The sequence below is a fragment of the Microchirus variegatus genome, assembly GCF_963457635.1.
Source record: "Microchirus variegatus genome assembly, chromosome: 21".
Lineage (NCBI taxonomy): Eukaryota > Metazoa > Chordata > Actinopteri > Pleuronectiformes > Soleidae > Microchirus > Microchirus variegatus.
In genome coordinates this window covers 10,667,931-10,683,679 of record NC_139822.1, presented here as the reverse complement: position 1 = coordinate 10,683,679, position 15,749 = coordinate 10,667,931, and the positions used below count along the sequence as shown (strand labels likewise).

Sequence of the window (15,749 nt, the reverse complement as noted above, 5' to 3'; positions counted from 1 at the left end):
AACATTTGTTTCAAAAACACTGTACGTTTATTGATGACGTTTCCAACAAATAATCAATAATCAATAATCAATAATCATGACTCAGCAAAACACCGACATGGTCACATGACACAGTTTGAAACTGACAACAATGACATCGTCACTATCGACACAAACACTAAAGGACGACACGTTCATGATGGCATCACATTAATAACCTCCTCTGTAGCCTCCGCCTCCCCCTCTGTAAGCCCCGCCTCCTCCTCCTCCATATCCTCCGCCTCCTCTGTAACCTCCTCTTCCTCCATATCCCCCGCCTCCTCTGTAGCCGCCTCCCCCTCCCCCATATCCTCCTCCTCCTCTGTAGCCGCCTCCCCCTCCCCCGTATCCACCCCCTCCTCTATAGCCGCCTCCCCCTCCTCCTCTGTAGCCGCCTCCCCCTCCCCCGTAACCTCCCCCTCCTCCGCCGTCGAAACGTCCCATCTTCGGAGGACGAGGACCGTCTCCAGTCCTGTGGAGAGACGTGAAAAAACAAAATCATCACACGGCACTCGGAGACCACACTTCCCACAATGCACCAGTGCTCCTGTCTGCGGCTACTGTTACGATATATTCACTGATCGCAAAACTGTAGTTTGTCATGAAGACAGTCAGTGTCTCATTAAGGTAGTTGATTTAGCATTAGCCTGAGTCGGTTGTTAGCTTAGAGTTAGCCTGAGGTCAGTGGTAAGCTTAGCATTAGTCACAGGGCAATAGTTAGCTTAGCATTAGCCTGAGTCGGTTGTTAGCTTAGAGTTCGCCTGATGTCAGTGGTTAGCTTAGCATTAGTCACAGGGCAGTAATTAGCTTAGCATTAGCCTGATGTCAGTGTTTAGCTTAGCATTAGTCACAGGGCAGTAGTTAGCTTAGCATTAGCCTGATGTCAGTGGTTAGCTTAGCATTAGCCTGAGGACAGGTCACATGAACACGAAGAAGTTAGCAGGTCCTTTTCAGAGCAGATAAAGGGTGTGGGTGTGGCCTCAGATGTAGCCCCTCCCCTCACCTCTGTGTGCTGCTCATCATGTTGAGTCCAGCTGACGACGGTTTGGACGTTTGTCTGATGACGTTCAGGAGTTTCTCGTTGGTTTGGTCCATTTGTCTCACGTATTCTGGGTCTTTGGTCACTTCCACCACCAGAGCCTCAAGTCCCGCCCTCAGAGCCACGATGGCCCCGCCCACCTCATGAGGAATCCTCAGTTTGATCCTGGACACATGACCCATCAATCAATGTTTTATTGTGAAGTGTTTCCTGTTCTATTGTGAAGTGTTTCCTGTTTTATTGTGAAGTGTTTCCTGTTTTATTGTGACGTGTTTCCTGTTTCATTGTGAAGTGTTTCCTGTTTTATTGTGAAGTGTTTCCTGTTTCATTGTGAAGTGTTTCATGTTTCATTGTGACGTGTTCCCTGTTCTATTGTGACGTGTTTCCTGTTTCATTGTGAAGTGTTTCATGTTTCATTGTGAAGTGTTTCCTGTTCTATTGTGACGTGTTTCCTGTTTTATTTTGACGTGTTTCCTGTTTCATTGTGAAGAGTTTCCTGTTTTATTGTGAAGTGTTTCCTGTTTTATTGTGAAGTGTTTCCTGTCCCTCACCAGTCGTCCAGCTCCACCACGTCTCCATCAGAGTGGACTTTCTTGCAGCCGAACAGAAGAAGCTGAAGAGGACTGACCATCGTCATCGCTTTAGCTGAGACTGCACGAGTCCTGATCTACACACACACACACACACACACACACACACACACACACACACACACACACACACACACACACACACACACACACACACACACACACACACACACACACACACACACACACACACACACACACACACACACACACACACACACACACACACACACACACACACACACACACACAATCATCATGAGTTAACATCATTAGTTTCATGATCAGCTCTATATTAACATGTTGCGGACATGTTGGACATGTTGGAGATGTTTTTACCTTCTCTCCAAAGATGAAGAACGGTGAAGGGTAGGAGACGTCATGGCTGCTGAATGGACAGTTGACAGAGGACTTGTGGATGAGGGCGTTCCTTCCCTCCGTGGTTAAGATCTTCCTCTTCTCTTTGTGAACGCAGACGTTTGGATAAAAGCCAAAGGTCAGCAGAGAAATCACCACGTCCAGACTGTTGTCAGGACCAACCACGTTAAACTGATGTGTGAGCAGACACTCTGAGAGGGGAGGGGAGGGGGGAGAGAGCATGACGTCATCATCGTCATCATCATCATCATCATCATCATCATCATCATCATCATCATCAACCTCACCTTCAGGAAAGCCAGCGTTGATCAGGATGTCCTTCAGCTGAACTTTAGCCTCCCACGTCATCCTCAGCGTGCACATGTTCAGACGTTTGTGGTCACAGAAACGAGACTCCGCCTCCTCGCCGTTAACCCTGCAACAGGAACAGAGTCACGTCACATGATGTAGCCACGCCCCCTGGGGGGTGGACACACACACACACAAACCAGAGGTCGTCCCAGGTCTGAAACACACTCAGCACACACACCTGAGGTCGTCCCAGGTCTGAAACACACTCAGCAGAGCCACATGATCAGAGAATCTTGTTCCAGTGAAGTTTCTGTGGACGAAGCCGAGTCGTTTTCCTTCAGTGATGAAAGGTTCAGGGAAACAGGAAGCAGCTGAGATGGTGCACATGGCATCGCCCACACTGAGGGGGGGGGGGGGGGGGGGGGGGAGAGGGGGAGGAGCCACAACTGTGATGTCACACACACGCTCACAGTTTGTGATATAAACACATAATGAACTGAAGCCCCGCCCCCCTCACTGACTGGAAGATGCAGCCCATAATGATCATCTTCCCCAGACGAGGCTCAATGGGCAGACGAGCCAGAACCCGACCCAGAGGGGTCAGCTCATCGTTAGAGTCCAGAGCGTCCAGCTCTGACCACGGGAGGGGGCGGAGTCACAGGGAGAGGGGTGGGGTCACAGAGAGAGGGGCGGAGTCACAGAGAGAGGGAGAGAGGGGGCAGAGTCACAGGGAGAGGGGCGGGAGCACAGAGAGAGGGCAGGGCCACAGAGAGAGGGGTGGGGTCACACGGAGAGGGGCAGGGTCACAGAGAGAGGGGTGGGGTCACACGGAGAGGGGCAGGGTCACAGAGAGAGGGCGGGGCCACAGAGAGAGAGGGGAGGAGTCACAGGGAGGGGGCAGGGCCACAGAGAGAGGGGTGGGGTCACACAGAGAGGGGGCGTGGTTAGTTTGTTTACACTCAGAGGACAGACACAGGACCAAGTGTCAGTGTGTGTGTGCGTGTGCGTGTGCGTGTGCGTGTGCGTGTGTGTGTGTTACCTTTCAGAGTGTGTTCCGCCTCGATGACGGCGTCGAGTGGCGGCGGCTCGATGGCCTTGGACAGGAAGTGTCCGATGGCGCCGAGTCTCAGCAGTTTGATGCTCAGAGCGACTTCATGCAGCGGAGTTCTGAAGATCTCTGGAGTCATGTGAGTCTCCAGTCTGTGCACACACACACACACACACACACGCACACACGCACACACAGTCATCATCATCATCATCATCATCATCATCACCAGGCAGACTCTGAGGTCAGAGGTCATACCTCTCAAAGCGGGCGTGGCTACAGAGGTGGAAGCAGAACCCTGGCCGGACTCTCCCGGCTCGTCCTTTCCTCTGCTCCAGGTTCGTCTTTGACGCCCACACGGTGGCGTAGTTTGTCATGTTGTTGTGAGACGTGAAGAGTTTCACCTTCTGCCTGAGGACACACAACACACAACGTCAACACACACAACACACACGCTACATCAACACACACAACACACACACACACAACACACACACACACACACAACACACACGCTACATCAACACACAGAACACACACACACACAACGTCAACACACACAACACACACAACGTCAACACACACAACACACAACGTCAATACACACACACAACACACACACACACACACAACGTCAACACACACACAACACACACACGCAACGTTAACACACACAACGTCAACACACACAACACACACGCAACGTCAACACACACAACGTCAACACACACACGCAACGTCAACACACAACACACGCGCAACGTCAACACACACACGTCACACACACACACACGCTACGTCAACACACAACACACGCAACGTCAACACACAACACACGCGCAACGTCAACACACACACGTCACACACACGCTACGTCAACACACACAACACACGCAATGTCAACACATGCACCATCAACACACAACACAGACACACACGCAACGTCAACACACACAACACACACGCAACGTCAACACACACGTCACACAACACACACGCCACGGCAACACATACAACACACGCAACGTCAACACAGACACACACAACACAGACACACACACACAGACACACACTCACTTGCAGGAGTCGATGACATAGACCACGTCGTTGATGGTGATGCTCGTCTCTGCGATGTTTGTTGACAGAATCACCTGCAACACAAAATAATCTGATCAAAGATAATCTACACAAACACAATCTGAACCTTTTCATTTTAAATCATCTAATCTGATGTTATGTGATCCAACATGACCTTAATTCATCTTGTTGACATGAGTTTAATCTCAGATTGGTGAGAATCTCATTAGTTTCCAGAATAAACTCATCAGAAATGAATCTCCGTTTGATTTGGTCGTTTAAGAGATGAAGATAATCTGAGTTTTATCTCAGATTCATATTGAGAGTAATATAACCTGAGTTTAGTCTCAGATTATTGTGGAGAGACTAAAATAATCTTCATTTTGGACTTTTTGATTGGGATAGAGATTAATGTAACCCAAGTTTCATTTCAGATTATTTTAGAGAGATTGAGATAATCTGGATGATAAAGCTAACCTTCCTGATGTCGTCAGGAACAGGTTCAAACACCCTCCTCTGCTCCTCTCGGGGAATCTGGGAGTGCAGCGGCAGAATCTTGTACCGGTTACTTCCTGAAAGGACAAAAATCATCTGGGATCATCTCACAGTTTAGATCCACACCTGCTGTTCACCTGCTGAACGACCACAAAGAGGCGCAAGACGTTTACCGTGTTCACTCTGACATTGGTTTGTTTCTGCACGTCATTTCACTCAAGTTCTCAAACCACAACAGTCGCACAATGATCGGAAGACAAGTGATAGGACAGGTGTAGGACTAGTGTTAGGACAGGTGTAGGACTAGTGTTAGGACAGGTGTAAGACAGATGGTAGGACAGGTGTAGGACTAGTGTAGGACAGGTGTAAGACAGATGGTAGGACAGGTGTTGGACTAGTGTAGGACAGATGGTAGGACAGGTGTAGGACTAGTGTTAGGACAGGTGTAAGACAGATGGTAGGACAGGTGTAGGACTAGTGTTAGGACAGGTGTAAGACAGATGGTAGGACAGGTGTAAGACAGATGGTAGGACAGGTGTAGGACAGATGGTAGAACAGGTGTAGGACTAGTGTTAGGAGAGGTGTAAGACAGATGGTAGGACAGGTGTAGGACTAGTGTTAGGACAGATGGTAGGACAGGTGTAGGACTAGTGTTAGGAGAGGTGTAGGACAAGTGTTAGGACAGGTGTAAGACAGATGGTAGGACAGGTGTAGGACTAGTGTTAGGACAGATGGTAGGACAGGTGTAGGGCAGATGGTAGGACAGGTGTAGGACTAGTGTTAGGACAGGTGTAGGACTAGTGTTAGGACAGGTGTAGGACTAGTGTTAGAACAGGTGTAGGACAGGTGTAGGACGAGTGTTAGGACAGGTGTAGGACAGGTGTAGGACGAGTGTTAGGACAGGTGTAGGACAAGCGGTGCATACCAAAGTGTGGGTTGGACTCCAGGTGTCTCTGCATGGAGTAGATGAGGTTCCAGCCGGGCAGAAAGACCAGCACAGCTCCGTTGACCTGCAGCGTCTCCATGTATCTGAGAAGAGCCTCCACCAGCTCAAAGGACGTCTCCTTCTCGTTAATCTGGGACATGGATCGCTTGGTCTCAGGCGTGTAATCAGGTCCACAGATTAAATTACAGTTAGTCTGTGGACAAAGATCAGTGATGATGAGACTGTGGGACAGACTGTGGGACAGACTGGAGGACAGACTGGAGGACAGACTGGAGGACAGACTGGAGGACAGACTGGGGGACAGATGAGACAGCAGAGGAGGACACAGTGTCTTACATCTTCGTCTCCCGTCTCCTCGTCTTTGTCTCTCTTCTTCCTCTCCATCGGTGGAGGGATGAAGTTGGTCATCTGGATACAATCTTCCAGGAAATACTCTGCAAACAAAGAGAAGATGTATTGTGGAGAACGTCCACCGGGGGGCGAACTAAACCCTGAGCCAGAGCAGAGCATCGTCATGGTTACCTTGCACAGGGAAGGTTCGTCCAAACACCTCGATGACGGGACAGTTGAAGAAGTATTCTCTGAACATGGAGGTGTCGATGGTGGCCGACATGAGGATGACGCGGACCTCGGGGTAAGTCTGGACCACGTCTCTGAGGACAACCATCAGGAAGTCCGTCTGTGGGGACACACGGAGGGGCGGGGCAACACGGGACAGGACTGACAGTTAAACCTGCTCACCAGAAAAACGTTGCCTGGTCCAGGACTTTACTGTTCCGTAGCGTACCATGACAGAAACACACAGAGTACTTACGTTGATGTCTCTCTCGTGAATCTCGTCAACGATGACGTGACTGATGCCTCGGATTCCTGCTTCCAGTTTCCGCAGCAGAACACCTGGAACACCCAACAACCAATCAACCAACGGACCAAACGACCAACCAACCAAGCACCCACCCAACCAACCAATCAACCGACCAACCACCCAAACGACCTACCAACCAACCACCCACCCAACAACCAATCAACCAACCGACCAAACGACCGACCAATCAAGCACCCAACCAACAACCAATCAATCAATCAACCGACCACCCACCCAACAACCAATCAACCAATCAACCAATCAACCAATCAACTGACCAATCAACCACCCACCCAACAACCAATCAACCACCCACCCAACAACCAATCAACCAACTGACCAATCAACCACCCAGCCAACAACCAATCAACCAACTGAGCAAACGACCTACCAACCAATCAACCGACCACCCACCCTACCAACCAATCACCCAATCAACCTACCAATCAACCGACCAACCACCCACCCAACCAACCAATCACCCAACCAACCAAACAAACACCCAATCAACCACACAATCAACCACCCAACCAATCAACCAACTGACCAAATGATCTACCAACCAACCACCCACCCAACAACCAATCAACCAACGGACCAAACGACCGACCAAACCAACCACCCAACTGACCAATAGACCACCCAACCAATCAACCAACTGACCAAACGACCAACCACCCAACCATCCGTTATCTACCGCTTCACCATCCACCAGAGGGTCGCAGGGTGTGCTGTGCCTATCTCAGCTGACATAGGGTGATAGGCAGGGTACACCCTGGACAGTTCAACCAACCAAACACCCACCCACCCACCACGGTGCATTGCGACTGGACGTGTGTTTACGTACCAACGGTGCAGAAGAGGACGCTGGCGTGAGGACGCGGGAGGACGGACTCAAAGCGGACGCTGTAGCCGCAGCTCTTCCCAGGCTCCTCCCCCCTCTCGTAGGCCACTCTCTCGGCCACGGACACGGCGCTGATCCGTCTGGGCTACAGAGAGGACGAAACCGTCAGGGCGGAGTCTATCGAGGTGACGACGGTGATGATGTCATAAGTGTGGGGGGCGGGGCTTTACCTGGGTGACCACGATGTTGCAGTGGGACGCTCGTCCTCCTTTGATGAAGCGGTCCAGGATGTACTGAGGAACCTGAGTGGTTTTACCACAGCCTGTGGCTCCTCTGATGATGACCACAGGACTGCGCTCCACCGTCTCCAGGATCTCCTCCTCAAACTGTTTGACCGGCAGCTTCTCTCTGTCCATCAGGACCTGTGAGAACATCATCGGACCGGATGAATTCAGTGTTAATCAGATCATCAACAGATTATGCTGGTGTGTGTAATCAGATTACCTGCTGCAGGTTGTCGTCATGCTTCAGTTGCATCATCAGCTCGTCCTGCAGGTCATCACTGATCTGCTCTGGAGTGCACTGGACAGGACACAGGTTAGGTTTAATCTGGGTTTAGACTGGACAGGACACAGGTTAGGTTTAATCTGGGTTTAGACTGAGAACACAGAATGTCACATGTTTTTAATTCCACAGCAGGAATAATAAACGCTCACAAAGGCCAGAGGTCCCTCGTCGATGTTGCTGCCGGTCCAGGGATTCCAGTTGACCTGAGGTGGAGACCAGGGAACCACTCCAGATCCACTCTGTCTCTGTGACGGTTCAAAGGTCGCCATCTTCCCCTGGAGCAGAGACACTGGACTGCTGGAGTCTGTGGGCTGGAGTTCACATGTAGATCACATTAGATCATTAGATCACTGCAGACGACCTGCTTCAGTCCTCAGCTGTGGGCGACTGGAGAACTGGTCTGGATCTGAAGAACTGTTCTGGAACTGAACTGAAGAACTTGCCTAGAACTGAACTGTAAGAACTGAACTGTAAGAACTGAACTGTAAGAACTGTTCCAGAACTGAAGAACTGGTCTGGAACTGAACTGAAGAACTGTTCCAGAACTGAAGAACTGGTCTGGAATTGAACTGAAGAACTGGTCTGGAACTGAACTAAAGAACTGGTCTGGAACTGAAGAACTGGTCTGGAATTGAACTGAAGAACTGTTCCAGAACTAAAGAACTGGTCTTGAACTGAAGAACTGGTCTGGAATTGAACTGAAGAACTGGTCTGGAACTGAACTAAAGAACTGGTCTGGAACTGAACTAAAGAACTGGTCTGGAACTGAAGAACTGATCTGGAATTGAACTGAAGAACTGTTCCAGAACTAAAGAACTGGTCTGGAACTGAAGAACTGGTCTGGAATTGAACTGAAGAACTGGTCTGGAACTGAACTGAAGAACTGGTCTGGAACTGAAGAACTGGTCTGGAACTGAACTGAGGAAATGGTCTGGAACTGAACTAAAGAACTGGTCTGGAACTGAACTAAAGAACTGGTCTGGAATTGAACTGAAGAACTGTTCCAGAACTAAAGAACTGGTCTGGAACTGAAGAACTGGTCTGGAATTGAACTGAAGAACTGGTCTGGAACTGAAGAACTGGTCTGGAACTGAAGAACTGGTCTGGAACTGAACTGAGGAAATGGTCTGGAACTGAACTAAAGAACTGGTCTGGAACTGAAGAACTGGTCTGGAATTGAACTGAAGAACTGGTCTGGAACTGAACTGAGGAAATGGTCTGGAACTGAACTAAAGAACTGGTCTGGAACTGAACTGAAGAACATTTCCAGAAGTGAAGGAGCTTCCTGGATGGACCAGTCCAGTTGCCCACAGCTAACTAGAGAAGAAGACTGAGAACCTTCACCGACACAGTTGAAGGACATCACATGCTGAGATCAAACTGACCGGTGGTGGGATGTGGACTCCGAGCTCCTGGACCACAGCGAGCAGCTGCTGCTGAAGATCTGGACCGGTGCTGACGTCAAACGGCTCCAGCTGAAGACGACAAACACAAAGACCTGAGTGAAGATCCACCTCGGATCAGGACTGAGAGGTCAGAGGGTAAAAGAGTGAAGACAAACCGTCTCTCCTTCCTTCTTCTTGGTGAGTCCAGAGTACGGCTCCACCACACTCAGATGATACAGCTGTCTGACCAGAGACAGAGCGCAGGACTGAGCCGCCAGCTTCTTATTAGAGCCGTGTTCACGAGCCGTGATCCCTGAAACACAACAACAACAACAACAACATTTAGCTAAAACTGCTTCATCTCAAAACACTTCATTATTATTATAATAATATTATTGTTTTACTGATGAATATCTTAAAGTTTCCTCTCAATAAGTGTCTTACTTCTGCCCAGTTGTTTGACAAACAGCTGCATCTCAGCGATGAAGCTCCTGCACAGACAAACACCACAGCTTCACTTCCTCTGAGCCTTTCACAATAAGAGCGCAGTGAACACAAAGAGCAGGACTCACCTGCAGCGCCCTCAGCAGGACGCCCTCAGCAGGACGCCCTGTGTGTCTCTCTGTCCTTAGTGTCCTGCAGTGAACAGACAGCAGAGATCACTGAGCTGCTCCATGACTCAGTCTTAGTTCATCTAAACACTGGCTCATGTCTTCATCAGTCATTTTAGTGTGGCTCTGATCTCTGCTGCTGCTGCTGCTGCTGCCCCCTGCTGGCACCGCCTCACCAAGCACTCACCAGCTCCACCTGACACCTTTAAATACTTAAACTACTTTAATAACTTAAACTACTTTAATAACTTTAACTAGTTTAATAACTTTAACTACTTTAATAACTTAAACTACTTTAATAACTTTAACTACTTTAATAACTTTAACTAGTTTAACTACTTTAATAACTTTAACTACTTTAACTACTTTAATAACTTTAACTACTTTAATAACGTTAACTACTTTAATAACTTTAACAACTTTAATAACTTTAACTAGTTTACCTACTTTAATAACTTTAATAACTTTAACTACTTTAATAACTTAAACTACTTTAATAACTTCAACTACTTTAACTACTTTAATAACTTAAACTACTTTAATAACTTTAACAACTTTAACTACTTTAACTACTTTAGCTACTTAAACTACTTTAATAACTTTAACTAGTTTAACTACTTTAATAACTTTAACTAGTTTAACTACTTTAATAACTTTAATAACTAACTACTTTAATAACTTTAACTACTTTAATAACTTTAATAACTAACTACTTTAATAACTTTAATAACTAACTACTTTAACTACTTTAATAACTTTAATAACTAACTACTTTAACTACTTTAATAACTTTAATAACTAACTACTTTAATAACTTTAATAACTAACTACTTTAACTACTTTAATAACTTTAATAACTAACTACTTTAACTACTTTAATAACTAGTGCACCTATCAAAGCTTCTTCCTCAGCAGAGTCATGATCAGAGAAGATCAACAGTACGTTAATGTTTGATTATCAGAGATAAATCAATGATTTCATAATCTGAGGTTTTAATGTCAGGAATCAGCTGGTGGGGCGGGGCTTTGATGTGAGGTCACAGAAGTGGGCGTGGCATACATCTGACTTGAGATCTCTGTGGTGTTTCCAACACACTCTGGAGGTCTCTGTGTTTACAGTGAGAGACACACAGGACACCCTGAAGGACACACACACACACACACACACACACACACACACACACACACACACACACACACACACACACACACACACACACACACACACAGACACAGACACACAGACACACACACACAGACCTGTTGTGGTCCGGTCCCACTTGGCTGTATTTATACTCAGCACTGATCTTCTCCTTCTGGAAGAACTGGTTCAGTCTGGCCTTGGCGTTCTCCAGAGTCCAGTTACCGTGGAGGTTAGCGTTCAGGTCCACCTCCTCTGACTCCAGGGTCTGCAGTCACACAGACGGGTCACAGACGGGTCACACAGAGACCGGGTCACAGACGGGTCACACAGACGGGTCACACAGACGGGTCAGTGACGGGTCACACAGACGGGTCACACAGACGGGTCACAGATGGGTCACACAGACGGGTCACAGACAGGCCACACAGACGGGTCACACAGACGGGCCACACAGAGGACGAGTCACAGACGGGTCACACAGACGGGTCACACAGATGGGTCACACAGACGGGTCACACAGACGGGTCAGTGACGGGTCACACAGACGGGTCACACAGACGGGTCAGTGACGGGTCACACAGAGACCGGGTCACAGACGGGTCACACAGAGACCGGGTCACAGACGGGTCACACAGAGACCAGGTCACAGAAGGGTCACACAGAAGGGTCAGTGACGGGTCACAGACAGGCCACACAGACGGGTCACACAGACGGGCCACACAGAGGACGAGTCACAGACGGGTCACACAGACGGGTCACACAGACGGGTCACACAGACGGGTCACACAGACGAGTCACACAGACGGGTCACAGACGGGCCACACAGACGGGTCACACTGACGGGTCACACTGACGGGTCACAGACGGGTGACAGACGGGTCACACAGAGACCGGGTCACACTGACGGGTCACACAGACGGGTCACAGACGGGTCACACAGAGACCGGGTCACACAGACGGGTCACACAGACGGGCCACACAGACAGGTCACACAGACAGGTCACACAGACAGGTCACACAGAGACCGGGTCACAGACGGGTCACACAGACGGGTCACACAGAGACAGGGTCACAGACAGGTCACAGACGGGTCACACAGACGGGTCACAGACGGGTCAGAACCTCATCCACAGAACCATGAGAGAACCACGTACCGCCTGGGCTTCCTGCTCGTCTCTCCTGGCGTAGTACTCCTTCAGGTTTGCTCCTCTGTCCCACTGAGACCCTTCAGCTCCTCCTCCTCCTCCTCCTCCTCCTCCCCAACCAGAGGCCCCGCCCCCTGAATAACCCAGTCCAGTCACTCCTGGGACCGGTCCACTTTGGTCGACATCATCTGACACTGACAAAGAAAAGATCATGGTTCAAACGCTGGTGCTGTCTGTGCTATGAGCGCCCCCTGCTGCCGAGACACTGAACTGAAGCAGGGACCAAACAAAGCTGAAGTTTTCTCAAGATGTCAACAAAATCAGTTTCTTACCTCGTTCAGCTTTGACCACAAGGTGTGGCGGCAGTGGAACACTAGAGGGCAGACTTCCAAAGCCTGTGTTTCCTGCTCCTTCAGGCTGATCAGGGACAGGAGGACACGCCTGAAGACACAGGACTCAGAGTTAGTGTCCTCACCATCAACCTGTCTCATGTCCACATGTCCACTGTTATCAGTGTGGTCACATGACTGCTTTAACACTTCAACACTGAAATAAGAACAAAACTAAACAAAGAACAGATTTATGTCCAACCATTATTAATCAATCACTAAATTCATCCTCAACTACTTTCATCATTGCTTCTTAAATGTGAATATTTTCACGTTTCTGTAATTTTTCAGCTTCTTAAATGTGAATATTTTACTGTTTCTGTCATTTTTCAGCTTCTTAAATGTGAATATTTTCATGTTTCTGTCATTTTTCAGCTTCTTAAATGTGAATATTTTCATGTTTCTGTCATTTTTCAGCTTCTTAAATGTGAATATTTTCACGTTTCTGTCATTTTACAGCTTCTTAAATGTGAATATTTTCACGTTTCTGTAATTTTTCAGCTTCTTAAATGTGAATATTTTACTGTTTCTGTAATTTTTCAGCTTCTTAAATGTGAATATTTTCACGTTTCTGTCATTTTTCAGCTTCTTAAATGTGAATATTTTCATGTTTCTGTCATTTTTCAGCTTCTTAAATGTGAATATTTTCACGTTTCTGTCATTTTACAGCTTCTTAAATGTGAATATTTTCACGTTTCTGTCATTTTTCAGCTTCTTAAATGTGAATATTTTACTGTTTCTGTCATTTTTCAGCTTCTTAAATGTGAATATTTTCACGTTTCTGTCATTTTTCAGCTTCTTAAATGTGAATATTTTCATGTTTCTGTCATTTTTCAGCTTCTTAAATGTGAATATTTTCACGTTTCTGTCATTTTACAGCTTCTTAAATGTGAATATTTTCACGTTTCTGTCATTTTTCAGCTTCTTAAATGTGAATATTTTACTGTTTCTGTCATTTTTCAGCTTCTTAAATGTGAATATTTTCACGTTTCTGTCATTTTTCAGCTTCTTAAATGTGAATATTTTACTGTTTCTGTCATTTTTCAGCTTCTTAAATGTGAATATTTTCATGTCTCTGTCATTTTTCAGCTTCTTAAATGTGAATATTTTCACGTCTCTGTCATTTTTCAGCTTCTTAAAAGTGAAAACATTGACATGTAAGAAGTTAAACTTCAAAAAACCCTCAGAGTGAATGAATGAGTGATGAATGAGTGAATGAAAGCGTGGATGAGTGAACTCTGACCCCCAGAGCAGGAACCTCTGCTGAGCTCATTTCTCCGACTCGGACCAGATAGTTGACGTAGTCTCTGGCGGCGTTGCTCTGCGCGTCCTTCTTGTTGGTGGAGTTTCCCATCCCGATGTAGTTGAATCCATCCACTCTCACCTGGACGTCCCAGAGTGAACAGTGAGACACAGTCCAGTCCACGACAGACTTTACCTTGATCACACAAACTCACCTCGCACATGAACTTGGGCCGGTTTTTGTTTCCCGCCGCTCGGATGTCGTAGGTGGGAGTGAGCTTCTTCTTCCCACACCAGGCGTACAGGAAGTTCTTTATGTCGGCCATGGTGGACGTTTGTCCTCCTCTGAGATTAAAGCTCGACTGGACAAAACAAACATAGATTATATGTTAGAATATCTGTATAAAATAACACATCTGCTTTTAAATGAACAGGAAAAGTCCCTTGTTTCATGTTTAATTATTTGTCTTGAAGCAGAATTGAACCACATTTAGTCACAATGAAACTGCATAAATAATCTGATTACATACACCTGTGTAATCTGATAGTGCCCACTGAAATAATCTAGTCATGTAGATTAGAACCGCTGAGTTATGTGTATGAATCTGATTATGATAACATAGTGTGACTTTAACTGTCTCAGTAATCTAGAGTGGACTAGAATAATGTGAATCATGGGATTATTCATGTTCAAAGTGTATAACTGGGATTATATTCTACTGAATAAATAAATGAAGCCTGAATGACTTCACTTTATTTCTATAAAAGTGTGTTTATTTCAAATGACTTGAAAACTAGAGTACCATTTGTTTGTTTGTTCTGAGACTGTTGTGCAGCTACTGTACATTGTATTATGGGATGTGCAGTTCTACTGTATTTAAAACAAAATGTTAAAGAAAGAAAATAACTGGGTTACATGCACTCAAATAATCGGATTAGAACCACTGAATTCATCTGATTTGCACAGCCTCACTAATCTGTTTTATGTAATCTGAATAGATCACCAAAATAATCTGATTACACGCGCTGGATTTTTCTCAATATTCATTAGAATCATTTATATCCTGATTTAAAACGACGTTTTAAACACACGTCCTTTGGTTTCAGTGTAATTTAAATGATTTCTGGTCTAAATGAAGAGTATAACGTGTGTTTTGAATCAATGAAGCAACATTAGCTTCATGTCTTTCGTCATTAATATGACGTTAATCTCATTGAATCTCTGTCGTGTTACATACTTAAACGTTAATATTGATTCTTATTGTTATTATTGACCGATCGATGGTCCAGTTTTGTTCAACATTACTCGGCTGTAATATAATTATTCATCATAAAGACACTGAGCTAACGTTAGCGCAAGGCTAACTGTAGCTAGGCTAATGTTAGCGTTTGCTGTGTTTCGGCTGACGAACAGAAACACCGTCAACAACACAAGCAACAATAACAACATAAATAAAACAACAACAGAAACGACGCGAGTAAAGTCCAGTGAAAACAGTTTAAAGTTCACATTAAAGCGGTTTGAACTCACGTTCAGAGAAGAGACGCGAACACAGACGACACTTCCGCTGCCGAGGCACCGACATCCGCTCAGTGACGCTGTGGGCGGGGCTTCACCTTCACCGTGTCCTATCAGAACGGGGCTGTGGGCGGGGCTTCACCTTCACCGTGTCCT

At 46.6% G+C, this 15,749-nt stretch overlaps 1 protein-coding gene across 1 annotated transcript; it reads right to left on the bottom strand.

Moving 5' to 3' along the window:
- Positions 1-189: 189 nt before the first annotated feature.
- On the bottom strand, positions 190-15,620 carry dhx9 (DEAH (Asp-Glu-Ala-His) box helicase 9; the record flags this gene model as incomplete). The annotated part of the gene is made up of 28 exons (XM_083908204.1): positions 15,606-15,620; positions 14,290-14,436; positions 14,076-14,216; positions 12,776-12,884; positions 12,453-12,637; positions 11,415-11,563; positions 9,988-10,034; positions 9,720-9,856; positions 9,544-9,633; positions 8,308-8,469; positions 8,096-8,173; positions 7,822-8,013; positions 7,595-7,736; positions 6,697-6,779; positions 6,405-6,561; positions 6,219-6,316; positions 5,862-6,075; positions 4,919-5,013; positions 4,442-4,515; positions 3,623-3,775; positions 3,356-3,516; positions 2,838-2,949; positions 2,555-2,716; positions 2,313-2,440; positions 1,987-2,216; positions 1,609-1,724; positions 1,022-1,222; positions 190-490 (listed from the first exon to the last, which is right to left on the bottom strand). Exons 2-28 carry the CDS (start codon positions 14,398-14,400, stop codon positions 190-192), a joined length of 3,828 nt encoding a protein of 1,275 aa, XP_083764330.1. The 5' UTR covers positions 14,401-14,436; positions 15,606-15,620.
- Between the last annotated feature and the right edge of the window lie 129 nt (positions 15,621-15,749).